Below are 16,910 nucleotides of genomic sequence, written 5' to 3' on the forward strand. Positions count from 1 at the left end.
TGTTTTCAGATTTTTTTGTTTTTCTCGAGAAATACTGGATAATTTAACTTCTGCGTGTCTCTAAAGACACCTTCGGATGAAAACAAATCACGTTTTGTTCCACAAAGGGGACAAAATGTGAGTGCCACAAAAAAACTATTTTAAACACATCTCCAAATAAACTTTGGAAAACTGTACCCATTTAGTCAACCTATAAATAGATTTAGCATTGGCGTTAAGGGCTGACAACCGTCCTGATTCAGGTGCTCCCTCTAGTGTACATACGCTCAGCTACCAGTTTTAACAGTGAAACCTAGCTGGATTCTAAATTATTGCAATAAATCCTATCTTTATATAGTCCCATGAGGCTATACTTTGTGGTTCTCATATTAAGTAGATAAAAAATTTGTAAACACCTCTCAGAATAACAATTCACCACAAACCACAGCAACAGGTTTAAAATCTTTGAATAGTTTCAACAAAATACATCTCAATGGAGATACGATTTATTGTTGGAATGTACTTAGCCATGTAAAGGTACCTGCTGTAACTGTTTAGTTTGATTAGTAGCCAACAGAATCATGGTCTTATGTTGAAAAGGTTTTAAATAGCTTAAAACAACCACCACAAATGTATCAGTTTCATGTTACAATTGTAAATCTTGTATTTGTCCAGCTGTAAACAGAAAATGGCCACTTTGTTTTAGCAGTACACAAGATTAAGAGTTTCATTGCAACCATTTAGACTTGTCAGAGTAGAAAAAGCACATTCGTGTTACTAATACCATTTACAATAGCTCGGTACTCTTCAAGTGTCCAGGTAAGCCGTGACAACGATTGGACCAGCTAAACAGACTTCAGCAATCATTACTTGCATCATTTACACCTGTGCTTTTCCTACTGTGACATGCCAAATAAGTCTTCTGTGGAAAGGGGCAAATTGTTGATCATTCTACCTCTCAATTCTAAACATCTGTCACACATTTGATCTTTATGCATGTGTGTGGACCCAGAAATGAATCAAAAGAAGTCTTTTGGAACACATTTTTATTATCAAGAAAGTCAGATTTAGTTCTCCTTCTCTTGCACGGTCTTTGTTCCACGCAGTCTGCCTGTACGACGGGCAGCGATAAGACCGACCTTGCGACCAGCGGGCGCATCCCTCCTGATCGTTGAGGGTTTGCCAATATGCTGATGGTTACCACCACCGAAGGGATGCTCAACGGGCTGCACAGAGAAAACAAAAAGAGGTTATCAGTCTGAGGGAAACCTTCATTTGTTATTGTAGTTGCAAAACCCAAAATGTACTGAATACTTTGCCTCATTTCCAGAGTGCAGAGACTGGCACAGACACAAGCTATACAGAAAAGGTCTTATAATACTGTTGGCAGAATAGCATAGTAATCTATCTTAGCTCCAGAAACACAGCACCAAACAAGCTTCTTTTTACTGAGCCGTAGGGGATACGTACATTTTCACATTAAGGGCAAATTTGGACTTCATTAATGTTAGGGATTCTGTGTTTTTAAATGTAGACCCTCACACCATCCATTTAGGAAATCTTAAGTTGTCCGTCCCTCAAAAATGCTTCTACATTCAAGACCAAATCCTCATATCAGCGCCACCTTACCGGACAGTCACTACCAAAACATTTTAAAAAGACAAAATGTCTAACCCAGCAGCCGAACCACTTCTCACATCTAAAACAGGTGCTCAAAAAGTGCTCCATTTAATGCAATACGTGCAAGGTCTCAAAACCTCTAGTAACTTTTGAGAGATATAAAACACAAGTTTGGAAAACTAAGCTAATGAGAACTTGTGGGGAGCAAGGCAGAAATGACAAGACGTTAAGAGTGTGACAACCTCTAACTCTGTATAGAACAGAAAACCACCTCTTTCTCCACCTTAAGGCTTCTCCTTAATCAGTATATTAAAAAAATACTCTTCCCCTACGCTTCAGTAGACAGTCAATTATTTATGTCCCGCATTATCTAGCCTTTCTCCAGAATGTACAAAACACGTCCTTCAAATATGTCAACATCTCATCTCGCACTGTTCCTCGTCCTGCATTGACTTCATAGAGAACGTCGTTGCAGTATGTTGGAGTTGACTTACGTTCATAGCCACACCACGGACACGTGGCCAGCAGTTCCTCTTGGCCTTGTACTTGTGGTAGGCACGACCAGCCTTCAGGATGGGCTTGTCAATACGACCACCTCCAGCAACCACACCTTTAAAAACACACACACGCGGTCAAAAAGAGCAATCACATTCTTCAGTTCACAAACGTTAGTTTCCAAAGTAACGTCATAGTGACAATGAGGAAACTTTAAAGCTTTACCAGACACGTTAAGGGTCCTTACCGACAACAGCTCTGTTGGCAGAGGCGATAACTTTCTTGGAGCCTGAGGGGAGCTTGACGCGGGACTTCTTGGTCTCAGGGTTGTGGGAGATGACGGTGGCGTAGTTTCCTGACGCGCGGGCCAGCTTGCCTCTGTCACCGGGCTTCTCTTCCACGCAGCAGATGATGGTTCCCTCGGGCATTGTGCCAACGGGCAGGACATTGCCGATGTTCAGCTGAGCTGTGGGATAAAAACAGTGAGACACGGGCTTCGTACTCAAACACTTCCATCCAACGTGACCCCAATTTCACCTGATTACGAGCACTGCATTTTAAAAGAACAAATGCTGCTGATATTTCTAAAATTGAGCCCAGTTTAAACATGCGCAAAATATAAACTTCTGAGGCATCATAAATGCACTAAAAGTTAATAAAAAGATGTCAAACATGCTGCAGTTGCTAAAAAAAATAATTAAATAAAATGGAGGCAGAGATGCATCCATTTTCTACTTCAAATCCTGGTCGGACACTCAATGTTAACCATATTTACCAAATATCCCAGTTCAGAGCTAGTCTGTACATAAACCTAATTACTTAACATGTGCTGGCAATTTCACATAGGGCTGGGCAGTATATCAATATTATATTGATATCGTGATATGAGACTAGATATCTTCTTGGATTTTGGAAATAATCATATCATAAATGGCTTAAGTGTTGTCTTTATCTGGCTTTAAAGGCTGCATTACAGTAAAGTGATGTAATTTCCTGTGTTACCAGACTGTTCTAGCTCTTCTATTATTATTTTTACCTTTACCCACTTAGTCATATCTACATTACTGAAGATTATTTATCTTAAATCTCATTGTGAAGATATTGTTTTTAAAGCACCAATTGTCAACCCTATAATATTGCCACAATATCGACATCGAATTATTAGGACAAGAATATCGCAATATCCAATATTCTCCATATCGCCCAGCTCTAATTTCACATCAGTCTTATTGGTGGACAAGTCACTTTCCCTAACAGACTGCAACTCACTAAATCTGACTCAACATTTCTGCAACACTTTCAACATGCTTAAAATGATCATTAGGGAAATTACAGCGTTAAGTGTCCCCTGTACAGACTCAGGACTAAATCTAAGACGGGTGATGGTATCCTTTTGCAAACTCTGGTCAAGACAAAGCTACAGTAAATTGTTAAAATAATATCAAGAAAGGTTAAAAAAAAAAAAAAAGAAACTTTACTTTTACACCATTAAATTAATGAAAGACATTACACAATATTTTATATTAGAATGAAAAAAATGGCAATCTCAGGACATGTACAACTTCAAAATAAGTTTCTAAACCCATTACTTAACATTGTGCAAGCAATGCATCTGTAACTATCCTGTCATTTGTAAACCAATCTATCATTTACATAACCGAGACCTATAACATATGGATGAAGCTATACAACGTTGCATGTATAAAAAGGGCTTAATGTTGGAGCTAGGTTGTGGGTAGAGCTAGGACAACAGACTATAGTCAAAACAGTAATCTGTGTTCATGTTCTATACGCTGAACTCTTTAAAGTCTCTTACCCTTCTTGCCGCAGTAGATGAACTGTCCAGTATGGATGCCCTCAGCAGCGATGAAGAGCTCAGTCCTCTTCTTGAAGCGGTATGGGTCACGGAAGGCCACTTTGGCCAGGGGAGCACCACGGCCGGGATCATGGATAATATCCTGAGAGGGTAGACCACCACAAGAAAACAATGTCATTGATTGTTCACCAACAACCGGTGTGGGGACTTCAATCTGCTCCTACGACAGTGCCAGAGTCCTCACTTACCTTCACAATCCCCTTGATGTAACCATGGCGTTCAGCGAAGTCAATGTGACGGAGTTTAGCGGCACCTTTTCTGTGCTTGACGTGGGCTTTGAACACGGAGCCCGCACCTTTTCTCTGTCCCCTGATTACACGTCCCATCGTGTACTGAAACAGAGACACATACGGCGTTATTTACCAGCTTGACATGTGAGTGCTAACTTTTGAGGCCTGTAGCAGTTGCTAATGCTGTCAGCTAATTAGGGACTATTAAACACATTCACCCTTCTTACGTGAATGTAATTTAAGCAGGCATTTGGTATATAGATTACAGTATCTATAGCTTCTCCAAACGGCTCGCATAAGAGACAAAACACAGATCCGTTCTGTAGCGTTTGCCGGCCTTTTAGCCGTCACCGCTACTTACTGCACCATGTCACCACTCAGCCACAGAACCACAACAAAACGCTTCAAAACAAATGTCTGCCTTTAAAATACTCAGTAGGACACATTCTTATACATCTCATGCGCATTTAGAAATGTTTGTTTAAAGTGGATGAACTAAGAAAAACATGATTTAGAACAGATTTTACAAGGGGAATCAGACAGTCGATGTCCTACCTAAACTCCGTTGACGGAAAGAGGAAGTTCAAGGGAAAACCAGAGGTTTTCTTCCGGATAAATCACCGCGGTGCATGATGGGAGTTGGAGGCCAATAAACGTGTAGGAAGTAAAATGAGATAGCTCATCCCTTATACATCATGAGCTCATATTGGATTGTGGTTAAAGTATCTTCTTTTGTGACTTTCGCGGACACCAATTTTAGGGTATTTTGGTTTTCTGAAATTCCTTTTTGTCATTTCTCCATTTTAAACTGAAGAATACTTTACTTTTACTTTACTTGACATAAATACTTTTTTATATAATGCCACTTTACATTCATTCAGTACTTTTTGCACATTTTCTGTTGTTTGCCTGTTGTTTGTTTGTTTGGTGGTTTGTTTTTATTGTGGAAAAACTGCTGCTGTAATAAGTGAATTTCTCCATTGTGGGATGAATAAAGTATTATCTAATCTAAGTAAGACCGTGACCCAGAATAGGCAAAATAAAACCCCAGAACGACAGACAGACGATATAGATCCCACTATGGGGTAATTATGCAATATTAGCAAATGGGGTAGTTCAAAAAGAGGCATCAGTTAAAAAATATTATCTATCTATCTATCTATCTATCTATCTGTCTGTCTGTCTGTCTGTCTGTCTGTCTATCTATCTATTCAGATCAGCAAGTGGTCCTGTCATGCTTCTGACTCTAGGGGGAGGCCTTGCTTTAGTTTTCATAAAATGCAATAAGAGTTGAAGAAGCTGCAGTGGCTCAGTGAGGCTGTACTCGACAGCTAAATGTTAATATCATGGGGCAATCATGGCTGTAGTCTCTTGTTTATTTTCCTGCATAACACAATGCAGGAGACCTATATTAACATTTCTAGAGCAATTAAAAGAAGCTTGGGCTGCATCACTCTGCATGAAGTAAGTAGCTTGTATTATACGCTTTGCCTTGAATGTTTCCTAAAATATTTTGTATGGTCTTTATAATAATATCTGTGGCGACTGGTTCGTTTATGTTGTGCCTTGTAAAAGTGTAAATTCAGTGATACATTCAACCAACACATCACATGTGAGTCATCTCATCACTCTGTTTAATGAGTTCAGCTCAGACTTCTGGGTGTTTCTTCTCACCACAGAAGAAGTAAAGGTGTTGAGCAACAGATGAATACCCTCCTGAGATCAGAGAGCGTCCTGCTGGAGGAACAACACTGCTGTGATTAATGAGCACACATACACACACACACACACACACACACACACACACATACACACACACACACACACACACACACACACACAGACACACATGAGCTGACACTGCAGGTGATAAATATGTGGTTCAGTTATTATGATGCTGCATTGTTTTATGCAGTCCCACTGGTACAACATGCATAAATCCTACACACACTTTTTGACCTGTTCTTTATCCTTTATTCTTTTCTTTAAAATACACGCCTCTGCAGGTTTGTATTCCTGTGAGGACACAGATCTAATAAAAAGCTCCAATTGATCAAAATCAGCCGATAGTAGTCTTATAGTCAGTCTTATTTTTTTGGGGGGGCGGTGTTTCTTCTACTTCTACTTCTACTGTTTACTTTCAGGTTTATCACAGTAAAGAATGTACTTTACAATACATAGAAGTGGTAAATTTGGTCGTATCAGTACAATTTTATAGCACACTTGTCTTTCCATAAAATACAATACAAAAAGTGCTGATCAAACATGTGGTTCAGGTCTGCCAACCCCTCGAAGAAAGACATGAGTTTCTCAACATTTAAAATACAGTTCTTACCTCCTTCATGTGGAGATGTGAGACCTGTGTACGGACAGATAGTAGTTAAGCTAACAGCTAAAAATAATTGTATTTATTTATTTTAGTATTGGACAGCAAGGTCATATAGAGGATTACATTTTTTATAATCAGTGATAAGAAAAATAGATCATGGACATCAAAAAACATAATTTCTAATCTTCCACAAGCATGGTTGTCAAGAGCATGTTAGTCTCCAGATGGTGCTGATGATCATGGGGGGACTCCAGATAATGGTGGCGAGGACGATAGGACCACAAATGCAGGCAGATTGTGTCTTTCCTAACAGCTAGCAGTATACAAGAAGTGCTGGGTGCTTGTGTTGGGATGCAACAGAAAATTGTTCAGAACAAAAACAGTTTCACTTTAGAATGAGTTGATGAGTTTTGAATGTGTGACCAAACAGCAGAAGAAGAATCAGACTTCAATCTTTTCATCCAGTTTATTGGCAACTGCAGATAAAACAACCTCTGATTGTAGTTATTGTGCTTTGTTACTGCTTGAATTTGTTCAGTGTGACAGTTTTTAGCTGCATGCAGTAAAGCTATTTTTATCTCAGATCCTATAACCTAGTTATTTAACCTATGACTAGTTTGTTCCTCTTTAACCGGAACCAGCTGAGAAAAGAAAGTAGACACCTCTGAGTCAGTGGGAATCAGTAGGAAACACTGTGATCAGATGGATAAAAAGAGTAATGTGAACGGGGCTGCTCATAGTGAAAAACCTACTGAGAATTATCACCAGAGTCTTCTGCTCAGCTCTACGGGGCTTTTTAGCTTGTTTCAGCAAATGCTGGGCTTTTGCATCCCACATTACGGTTTTTATAGAGTCTTACTGCTCTCATACATCAATAAAAAAAAGCTCTCTGGCTTGCAGCACCAAACAGCAGACAGACACAGTTTGTGACTAGCTGGTAAACCTAGTGGAACATTCAGCAGCTAAAGAGCCAGATATTTCCCTCAGGAGTTGGCGGAGTCAAAAAACTGAGGTAATAGGAGATTGTATATTGGACTTACTTCCATCAGGTGGACACAAACACATCATGTTGTTCTGTATCTGCTGGATGTGTAAATAGGCAGTCAACTTTGTAAAGTGATGTGTTAACTTGTTTTCGTAGTGGTCAATGAAATAATCGCAGGTTGAAAGACTCAGACTGGGGAACAGCTTAAACTTTAACATTTAAATCATTAGTTGATTTATGGTGGCAATGAGCATGCTCAGTCAGCACACTAAATGTTAGTCTGGAAGAAAGAATGTCTGTTTTTGGATTCACAGGCTTGCTGATCCTTATATGTGTGCTGCTCGTCGTCGATATATGAACTGTTATCTGTCATGTTAACCCTGCAGTAAATCCTACTCAATAACATGCCATCTGCTGAGTCTTCTGAGTAATGCTGCTGAGATGATGAAAACTAAAAACGTTAGTTTCCTCACAAGGAGGAACATAAACTGCGGTCACACCGAGACTCAAGTTTAAGCATTAAGACATCAGACGGTGGGGAGCGGCTGTGGTGACCTTTGACCTCTGACCTCCCAGTGGTGGAACAACCTTTGAACTCTGTAAGAAGAAAGCTGCAGAGATCTGCAGATGTGACAACAGAGCTCCATTCTGCTGTCCAACAACTAAACACTGCACCATGTGTGTGTGTGTATGTGTTAGATTCCTCATTATTAATACAGTTAGCTTTGTCAGATCTGGGACAAAACAGAACAATAGAGCTGAAACACCAACAACACACACAGACGGTTCTGTATATTTTACTGTTACTGTTGGAGGAAAAATCCTGTTTCCCGTCCCGTTTCTCTCAGATTTTATCAGAATATGTGATTCTGCTCACCTCCTGCTGCAGTTAGAGACATTATTAATGACAAAAATAGTACAAATGTGAGCATAAGTCTAATTTGAAGTCATACAGGAACCTATTAATACATTTTATAAATACATTTACAGCAAAGAGTTTTAGAAAAACCTTCCTCTGGTTTCTTAAGCTGATAAGATAAAAGAAGAAAAAAAAACTGCTTTTAGATCTCAAAGACAAGACCAGATATGTAAGTGCTAATACACTGCAGACAGAAAGATCCAGAATGAAGCCAAATGAAGTTCAGGCAGTGATGGAATAAGTTTTCAGATCCTTCACTTAAGGGAAAGAATCAATACCACAATGTAAGAAATTTATTTTATAACTGCATAAAGTACCCATTATGCAGAATGATCCATTTCAGAATAATATATATTATATCAATGGAATTTATTTGTTGATGCATTCATGTTCATCACTTTAATGTTTCAGCTGGTAAAGGTGGAGCTAAGTGTATATACTGTCGGATAGTTTAACCTTTAATAATACATAATTTATATTTTGTATTAATAATCTAAATCTGCAAAGTAACCAGTAACTAAAGCTATCAGATAAATGGAATTGAGTAAATGTACTTAGTTACTTTCACTGCAATCCAGAAATAGAGACCCAAGTAAAAGTACAGAAGTTGTGCATAAGTGTGTGTGTGTGTGCGCACGCGTGTGTGTGCGTGTGTGTGTGTGTGCGCGCGCATGTTGTACCAGTGGGACTGCATAAAACTGCATAAAACAATACAGTCAATGGTTCCCCCTCAGCCTCTCCCACAGTCACCATGGGAACTATGGACAGGAAGAATGAATTTAAACGTTAATTAGACATGGTATTTATACACAAACACACACACACACACACACACACACACACACACACACACACACACACACACACACACACACACACACACACACACACACACACACACACACAGTGAATGTCTAGATTCATATTTCCCATCTGACCTCAGTAATGTGTGTTTTCTCTTTGAACTCTCATGACTTCATCACTCAGCTGATTTAGTGAGGCTTGTTTGTTTCAGAAATGCCTATTGATACGTCCCTGTGCAGGCATTGAGGAAGTCTTGTCTGTAGTAATAGTTAGTTATTGCAGTCCATGTGTCAGATGTTAAGATTTGAGCTTAATTATCATGAAGGTTTTTTTTATTTTGTCCTTATTGCTTTTAAAAACAACCTTTTCATTTTTTGTCCTGCCTTTTCCCTTAAAAGAATTTCTAATGTCATTTCTTTTATTATTATCTTTACATTTTTATTTTAGGATCTAAACAAACAGATCCTGCTATATAATATGCATGTGTTTAATTGATGCTTTAAATCCTTATTGTAACATGTTTCTTTAAAGTGTCATAAAAACAGCTAAAATATTTGTATTATTTCTAAAATAAAGTCATATTATCATTATTGTTCCCCTCCAGGTGCCGTCAGTTGATTCTACACACCTGGTCACACATGACCCACCTCTGATTGGCCTGTTTGGAAACCAGTGGTCCAATCACAGGCTACCACACCATAGAAGGACATGTCAGCTTCAGCAGACAGAGCTCTTCTGTTAGTGTGTTTTTCCGTGCGTTCATGGACATCGGAAAAAATGTTTTTCCGAGTGAAAACGTCACCATTCACGTAACTTCCTGTGGGAATCAGAGGTGGGAAACTCTGGCTGGATTTTGATACCCGAGTTCCCCAGTTGGTGACGTGTTGTTGACAACTGACGTTTGATGGAGGCGACTTTGGTTCACTGAACATATTTCAATGATAATAAACTGTTTATTGTGGACAAATGCCTCTGTCAAGAAACATGCACAGACATAACATGTTTCAAATTATTCATAAATAGGCCTATGTATAAAAAAACAACACATTATCCGTGTCTTTTCCCGTTGGTTGTCCTGCAGATAACACAAACAAACACCTGGCGATGTGCTGTTTGGATGCTCGCATAACAAAACAGCAGAAAATATTTTGTTATTGTGGCCTCCATGTTTTCACACACCTGATGCTCTAGGCTACGGACAACCGTTGGTGGCAGTCATGCAAAAAGTTGTTATGCCAAACGCCAATATAACAGAAGAAGAAGAACGCTCATCCCGACCATGTGAACGCTGCCAATCGGAAAAACAACGTAACCAGGGGGGCAGTGCCTGTTATTCCGAGGTGGCATGAACGCAGCATATGTCTGCCTGTCTGTACTCTAAATGAACATCTCATCATGAAATGAAAATCAAACTTCACTCTTAGTCACAGCTCCTCCACTGGATGTTAGGTAGGTTTACTTAAACAACACTTTTACAACCTAATGTCAAACCAACATGGCTGCCAACAACATTAACAGCACATTTAAGACAATGAGGCCTGTTTCTGAAACCAATCAGTACACCAATACATACAATTCACCATCTTGTTTAGTAGTTTTCAACAAAAAATAACCACATCAGTTTGCTGATAGAGCCCTCCATCCATTCATTCATCATCATCATCATCATCATCATCATCATCATCATCATCATCATCATCATCTTCATCTTCATCTTCATCATCATCATCATCATCATCATCATCATCATCATCATCATCATACCTGCTTATCCTGTAGGGTGGTGGGTTCAGGGCCAGCACAGTAAGTACAAATTGAAATGGTTAGTCTACATAGTATTTTGCAGCATTTTTGTGCTATCTATTTCTTTTCAAATCAGATTTTCACCTGCTTTTTAATATGTAAAACAAACACTGACACATTCCGGGAATTATTTATTCAGTTGATAATTAATTTGATCCATTGTTCATAATGGATGTTTTAAGGTTACAGGGTTATTGCATTGGGATTGTTTTCTGACATGACATGACATGTTCATCAGAGTGATGGCGTGGTTGTGTGTCTGGTTGTTTTGGTGTACAGTGTCCAGGGTGTGATGGGTCTGTAGTGATGTTCCCTGCCCGTTTCACATATTGATTATAGCTGCTTTAATAAAGTTGTGCTTAATCAAATTGACTAAAATGAACCGGCACCCCAGAAAACCTGAGTTCAAGCAGTATGACAGTATGTATCTTGGAAAACTGCCAAGTATGTGCTGTGTACAGCTATGTGTATGTTATTGTTACTAAATGGGAACTTGGAGGGGGTCAATAAGGGCCAGGCAGCTCATTTTGCCTCAATTTCAGCTGTCATGTTACTACAACTGTCTCTCACTCTTTATTTAGGTCTCTCGCCCATGGACAGAACATCTGTTTTGCACCAGAGGCATTGTGGTCTGTGTTGCTGTGGCGATGCCTCCAGTTACGCCAGCTGTTCTACTTCCTGATGTCAACATAGCTAATGGCAACCATGATGAAAACAACAACATCATCATCATCAACATAGTCTCTGAAATGGTAAAGAGTAAAACCTTCATTAGCATAAGTGTGTGTGTGTGAGTGCGTGCGTGTGCACGTATGTGTTGCTTCAGTCATCAGAAACTAAAACGTCTCTTTGTCTTCTCCACTTGCTGCAGCGTTCACACACTCAAGAAAGACATTTTGTTCTGAATAAAAAACAGCTGCACTTTTGGAGTTTCCCTCCAATGGCTGGAGCTTAGAGGAAGTGACCTCGCTGCAGCTCTAGTCTCTGATTGGTTAGAGCTCATTACTGCGGCTCTCCACTTACAGGATGTCCCATTCCTGTCATTCTGTCTGACTTCCTGTTTGTTTATTTTAACCAGGAAAATAAACATTGTAATGAGAAATTCTGAAATCTGGTTACGATGGAGATTCAACACGAACGCACACACACACACACACACACACACACACACACACACACACACACACACACACACACACACACACACACACACACACACACACACACACACACACACACACACACACACACACACACATACACACACACACACACACACACACACACACACACACACACACACACACACACACACACACACACACACACACACAAACAAACAGATGTGATGTTTCCCACACTGATTAAGACTCGGCTAGAAGTAAAGCTTTTTTTTCCTGACGGGAACCAAAGTGAATATTTAGCTGTATGTTGTGGTTCAACAGTTTGTAGTTTGGAGAAAATTAAAAAATTAAATTAATTAAAAACAAATTATACTTTTTGAGTACTTTTTTAGGCCCTTCCAAAACCAAAACCACAACAGTAAAATGCTGAGGAACAAATTAATGTGTTTTTTTTTGCTCTAAGATGTAAGCTGCAAACATCAGCATGTCTGGTTAATTAGCTAACTACATACAGTAGTATCCGAGGGTTACTTCCAAGGCCAAAGAGCATTTCATTAGCTAAGAAATAGTCCAACATACTGTATAACCCCTTTATAAAACAACAATTTGCAATGTTTGCAATGTTTGTGTTCAGATTTAAAGTGGCTAATTGTAACTTTTAGCTTGTGTTGATTCTAGCGGCTGCTTTGGACAAAAACGGCAGTGTCTTTACCACGCTTGCTGTCGTATCTGTTGAAAGCCCGACCGTCCTCTGTCACTTTCCCTTTTAGCTTATAGTTGTTCTTTGTTTAATTTTACTTTTTTCTGTGATGGCCTTGTCCCACTGCCATTACTAAAACAGATAACTTCTAAAATACAATGAAATTACAATTAGGCCTATACAAAGAAATCTCCTGCTAGATTTACCTGGCTGGATACGCCAACTCCTCATTTCCACCAACTGCGGTACGGCTGCAGATCGGTTCCGCTGCGTGTCAGCTCCGTGCTCCGCCGTCCGTCAATAACCACCAGGTCCGGATTTGTTGCGGAAAGGCTGCGGCCATGACTGACAGCTGTAGTAACGAGGAGCCACAAGATCTCGCGAATTCATGTAGAATAATAACCACAAAGCCAACAACAGTTAGTTTCCATCCAGAGGAGTAGAGGGGAAACAGCTCTGCGCTGTGTTTTCAAGGTGTAGTACAGGGAAATATGATCCGCCGTGAGCACGGTGTATTTTATATTGAAAATTAACCGGATGTTTTATTTTGTTTATGTGCTCGACTTCCTGTCCTGCACTAAAAAAGAGAAGCTCTGCGTATCTTCTGCAGAGCGTTACAGATCGCCGGAGCTGGGACGGAGTCGGAACGCAGCCCTTCCACAGTCAGTGGAAATACACACATTGACTTTAATGGAAACCTATTGACTCCGCTGCCGTTCCGGAGCGGATCCGCAGATGTTCCGCAGTTGGTGGAAATTGGGGGTAATACAGGCTTTTCCGGAGTTACACCGAAATCTGTGACCCGTCAGAATGTGTTACTAGAGCTGGTCTCCCTGCCGTAAATCATTTTCTGACTTCCCAGGAAAAATCTGACCCGGGTAAAGGCATTAATAAAAAATATATAACATTTTTTTTTATGTTAGTCTTGTTTGCTGTTACAGGTCATTTATAATCATCAGATGAAAAATTACACAGTTTCCGAAACATTAAAAAGTTACATATAGTAGCTTTAACAGATGAGATATAACATGTTAATTAGTGAGCTCTAGATGTGTTGGTAGGCAGATTTTTTTGAGAGCCAGGCTAGCTGTTTCAACAATTTCCAGTCTTTATGCTAAGCTAAGCTAACAAGATGGTGGTTGTATACTTATATTTACCATACAGATGTGAGTGATATCTATCTTCTCGTCTCACTCTTGGCAAGAAAGTGAATAAGCATATTTATCAAAATGCAGAACATTTTCTTTAATAACATTTGAAAAACTTTGTTTCAGTACATACAATAGACTTCAGTACGAATGAACACTTACAGTAAAAAACTTACAGTAAAGCTGCATGTTAAAACCCCCAAAGGTTCTAGTAGGTACTTTTCCAAAAGAAATGCAATATTCAACCTGAGGTTGAAGTGCAGTACTAATCATACTTTACACCATTACAAAAAGTCTCACGCATCCAAAAGAATCTAGAATTTTTTATATTTCACAGACTTCCTATCGTCCAATCTGGAGGCTTCCCTCAGTTACCACTGCTTTCAAGAGGGAGAAACATGGAAACAGTGGCTGTATATGAAAGATGAATGCAGGCAGGAAGAATGTTTTTTTTTTTGGGTGTGTGCACTCTTATTTAGACAGAAGGTCAGCATTCAATGCTTTTATTTTGACGTCCTTTAAACAGGAGAGGCCTTGACAGAGGTGAACTTCCTGTGACGACAGGAAGAGGGAGAGACGGAAACCGAGGATTAGCCAGCATCTGTCACCGGGGGCAACGGGTGCCAAAACCTCCCCAGCAGCAAAGAGGAAGTTCAGCGCAGTCGCCAAGGTTACCAAGGTATTTACATCCAAAAAAACAGCTGGGAGGAAGTGACAGTCATTGTGTTGACCTTTTAACCTCTGACTGTATCTGACTAAAACATTTTACCACAGACACACCATTTCCTTAAGCTTTCCTAGGAACACTTCCTTTAAAACAAAATAGAGAAGTTTAAATCTTAAATTTAAAGCTAGACTATCTGTCGAATCAGTTTTTCGTTGCAGGACTAAAACAATTTGGAACGATTACGTTCCACCAAAACGAGTTCCTTCCCGAGGCACCGTTATGGCGTCTGTCGCTTAGCGCCGCCCAAGGCTATTGTGATTGGTTTAAAGAATTACCAAGAGCACAATTTTCTCCTATCCTGGAGTGCTGTGTGGACTCGCCAGACTTTCCCCCGCAGCGCTGTGGAGGAAGGTCTGGCAATGCAAGACTATCTGCTGGGAGATGGCTAGCTAGCTGTCCATCTTCCAGGCAGTCATCCGTTCTCTTGGCAAAGAAGTCTCCCTGCGGTGGGGAAGTGGAGGGACCAAGCAGCCCGCTGTGAACAGCTGGCTAGTTTTTTTGTCTTTTAGTCTTTTAATGCGACACTGTTAACAGAAAATGAGCTGAACAAAGTTGTCATTAATCTGCCGATGGCAATGTGCTTTTCTTATGCTTTGACAAGATTGTGAGAATGAAACATTAAGTTATCAGCTAGCGCTAGCTAGCTAGCTTGGTTAGCAAGGTGCAGAAATGAACAACCGACTCCTTAAAGGTCCAATATGTAATATTTTTACAGTAATAAATCCAAAAATTACCCCAATGCCTCATCAGATATTAAGGAAACATGTTAAACTGAAATACTATCTTTTCTGACAACAATGCTAATGTCAGTATTTTTTCTTTTTGAAATTTACATTCCGTGACGGAATTTATGTTTCCAGCGCGCTACAGCTGTAACGTTAGCACAGCCATGAAAGCAGCACACAAACGAACAAGATCAACGGAGATAGATTCTACCCGACCTAAAAAAAAACAGCATGTTTCTAACAGTTGCGTGACCAGAGACGTAACAACCCCCTGGTAAATATTGGAGATGTATTTGAAAGATGGAGACAGCTTAGATCCCAAAAGGACGCAGAATTGGCTTAGTTCCTCCTGAACAGGTAAGCATAGCTTCAGGCTAATTTATCACAGCCACTAGGGACGGGCATTTTATGTCATTTCAACATTTGTGTACTCACATTGAATTATATAGCTAGAATACCTGAGTTGGTTACTCGCAAAAACAATTGAGACATAGCCAGTAAAGTGATCCCGACTGGTCCTGGCTAACGCCGCCATGCTAACCCTGTTAACTGCTAACGTTACCGGGAGGACCAGGCAAGCGGGCCATGGCTGTTTACAACGTGTAGTTCAGCGGCTGGAGCCGACAATGGTGAGTTATTTTAAAGGAATATTTCACCGCTGGAAAGCTGAATATATCTTTAAATTGGGTCACTTATGTAGTAGAAATGTGGAAAAAAATTGAAATTGGTGCCTTCTAGGCCGAGAAAAGCCAGAAAATGTGTTTTGGTCTTATATGGATGAAAAACACCAAATCCCAGAATGCACCTGCTTCGTTGCTTTGAGTCCACTCCCAAGCCACGCCTACCGCTTGACAGACCGACAGAGGCATTCAACTCAACTCAAGCGTGTTTTATTGTCATTTCAACCATATACACGAAACAACGTTTCATCGTGACTCAAGTGGTGTTACACATTTAACATATATAAAAACGACATTATATAAAAACGACATACGAAACAGGCTACATTTAGTACACACACTTTATAGGCTCCGTAAAGTTCAGCTAACGCATACTAGCATTAGCGCTTGGTGGGCTGTAAACACCGAGCATAAACACAGCCGTGAATTAGTGTGTAATGTAGAATGGTCGGCATTTAACAGTCACAAACTCCACCAGCAGTTAGCAGTTAAATGGATACAAATCACCACATTTCTGCGCCACTCTGTGTTAACACAGCCCACCTCTTTTACCAGGGCTAGCAGGCCTGGTAGCTGGACAGTCCGGTACACTATTCAGGCAGGTTTCCACAACAACAAAAACACGGCAGTCTCTGAACTCACGTTGGGAGTGTCGTTGAAGTTGGATGTAGTCCAGTTTGTGGTCTAAATGAGCGGACACTTGCAAGCAGGATCCGTAAAGTTCAGCTAACGCATACTAGCATTGGTGTAGCTAAACACAGAGTAT

At 40.0% G+C, this 16,910-nt stretch overlaps 1 protein-coding gene and 1 long non-coding RNA gene across 2 annotated transcripts; one reads left to right on the plus strand and one right to left on the minus strand.

Moving 5' to 3' along the window:
- Nucleotides 1–1,008: 1,008 nt before the first annotated feature.
- On the minus strand, nucleotides 1,009–4,337 carry rpl8 (ribosomal protein L8). Its single transcript, XM_039817090.1, has 5 exons — nucleotides 4,159–4,337; nucleotides 3,911–4,052; nucleotides 2,342–2,560; nucleotides 2,094–2,209; nucleotides 1,009–1,205 (listed from the first exon to the last, which is right to left on the minus strand). The coding sequence occupies exons 1-5, from the start codon at nucleotides 4,294–4,296 to the stop codon at nucleotides 1,047–1,049; spliced, it is 774 nt and encodes a 257-aa protein (XP_039673024.1). The 5' UTR covers nucleotides 4,297–4,337; the 3' UTR covers nucleotides 1,009–1,046.
- Nucleotides 4,338–5,443: 1,106 nt separating this feature from the next.
- On the plus strand, nucleotides 5,444–10,063 carry LOC120570646. The gene is made up of 3 exons (XR_005641090.1): nucleotides 5,444–5,664; nucleotides 5,880–5,956; nucleotides 9,842–10,063. It is a non-coding gene; the product is annotated as an uncharacterized LOC120570646 (long non-coding RNA).
- Nucleotides 10,064–16,910: the final 6,847 nt, after the last annotated feature.

Source organism: Perca fluviatilis, chromosome 12 (assembly GCF_010015445.1).
Source record: "Perca fluviatilis chromosome 12, GENO_Pfluv_1.0, whole genome shotgun sequence".
Classification (NCBI taxonomy): Eukaryota; Metazoa; Chordata; class Actinopteri; order Perciformes; family Percidae; genus Perca; species Perca fluviatilis.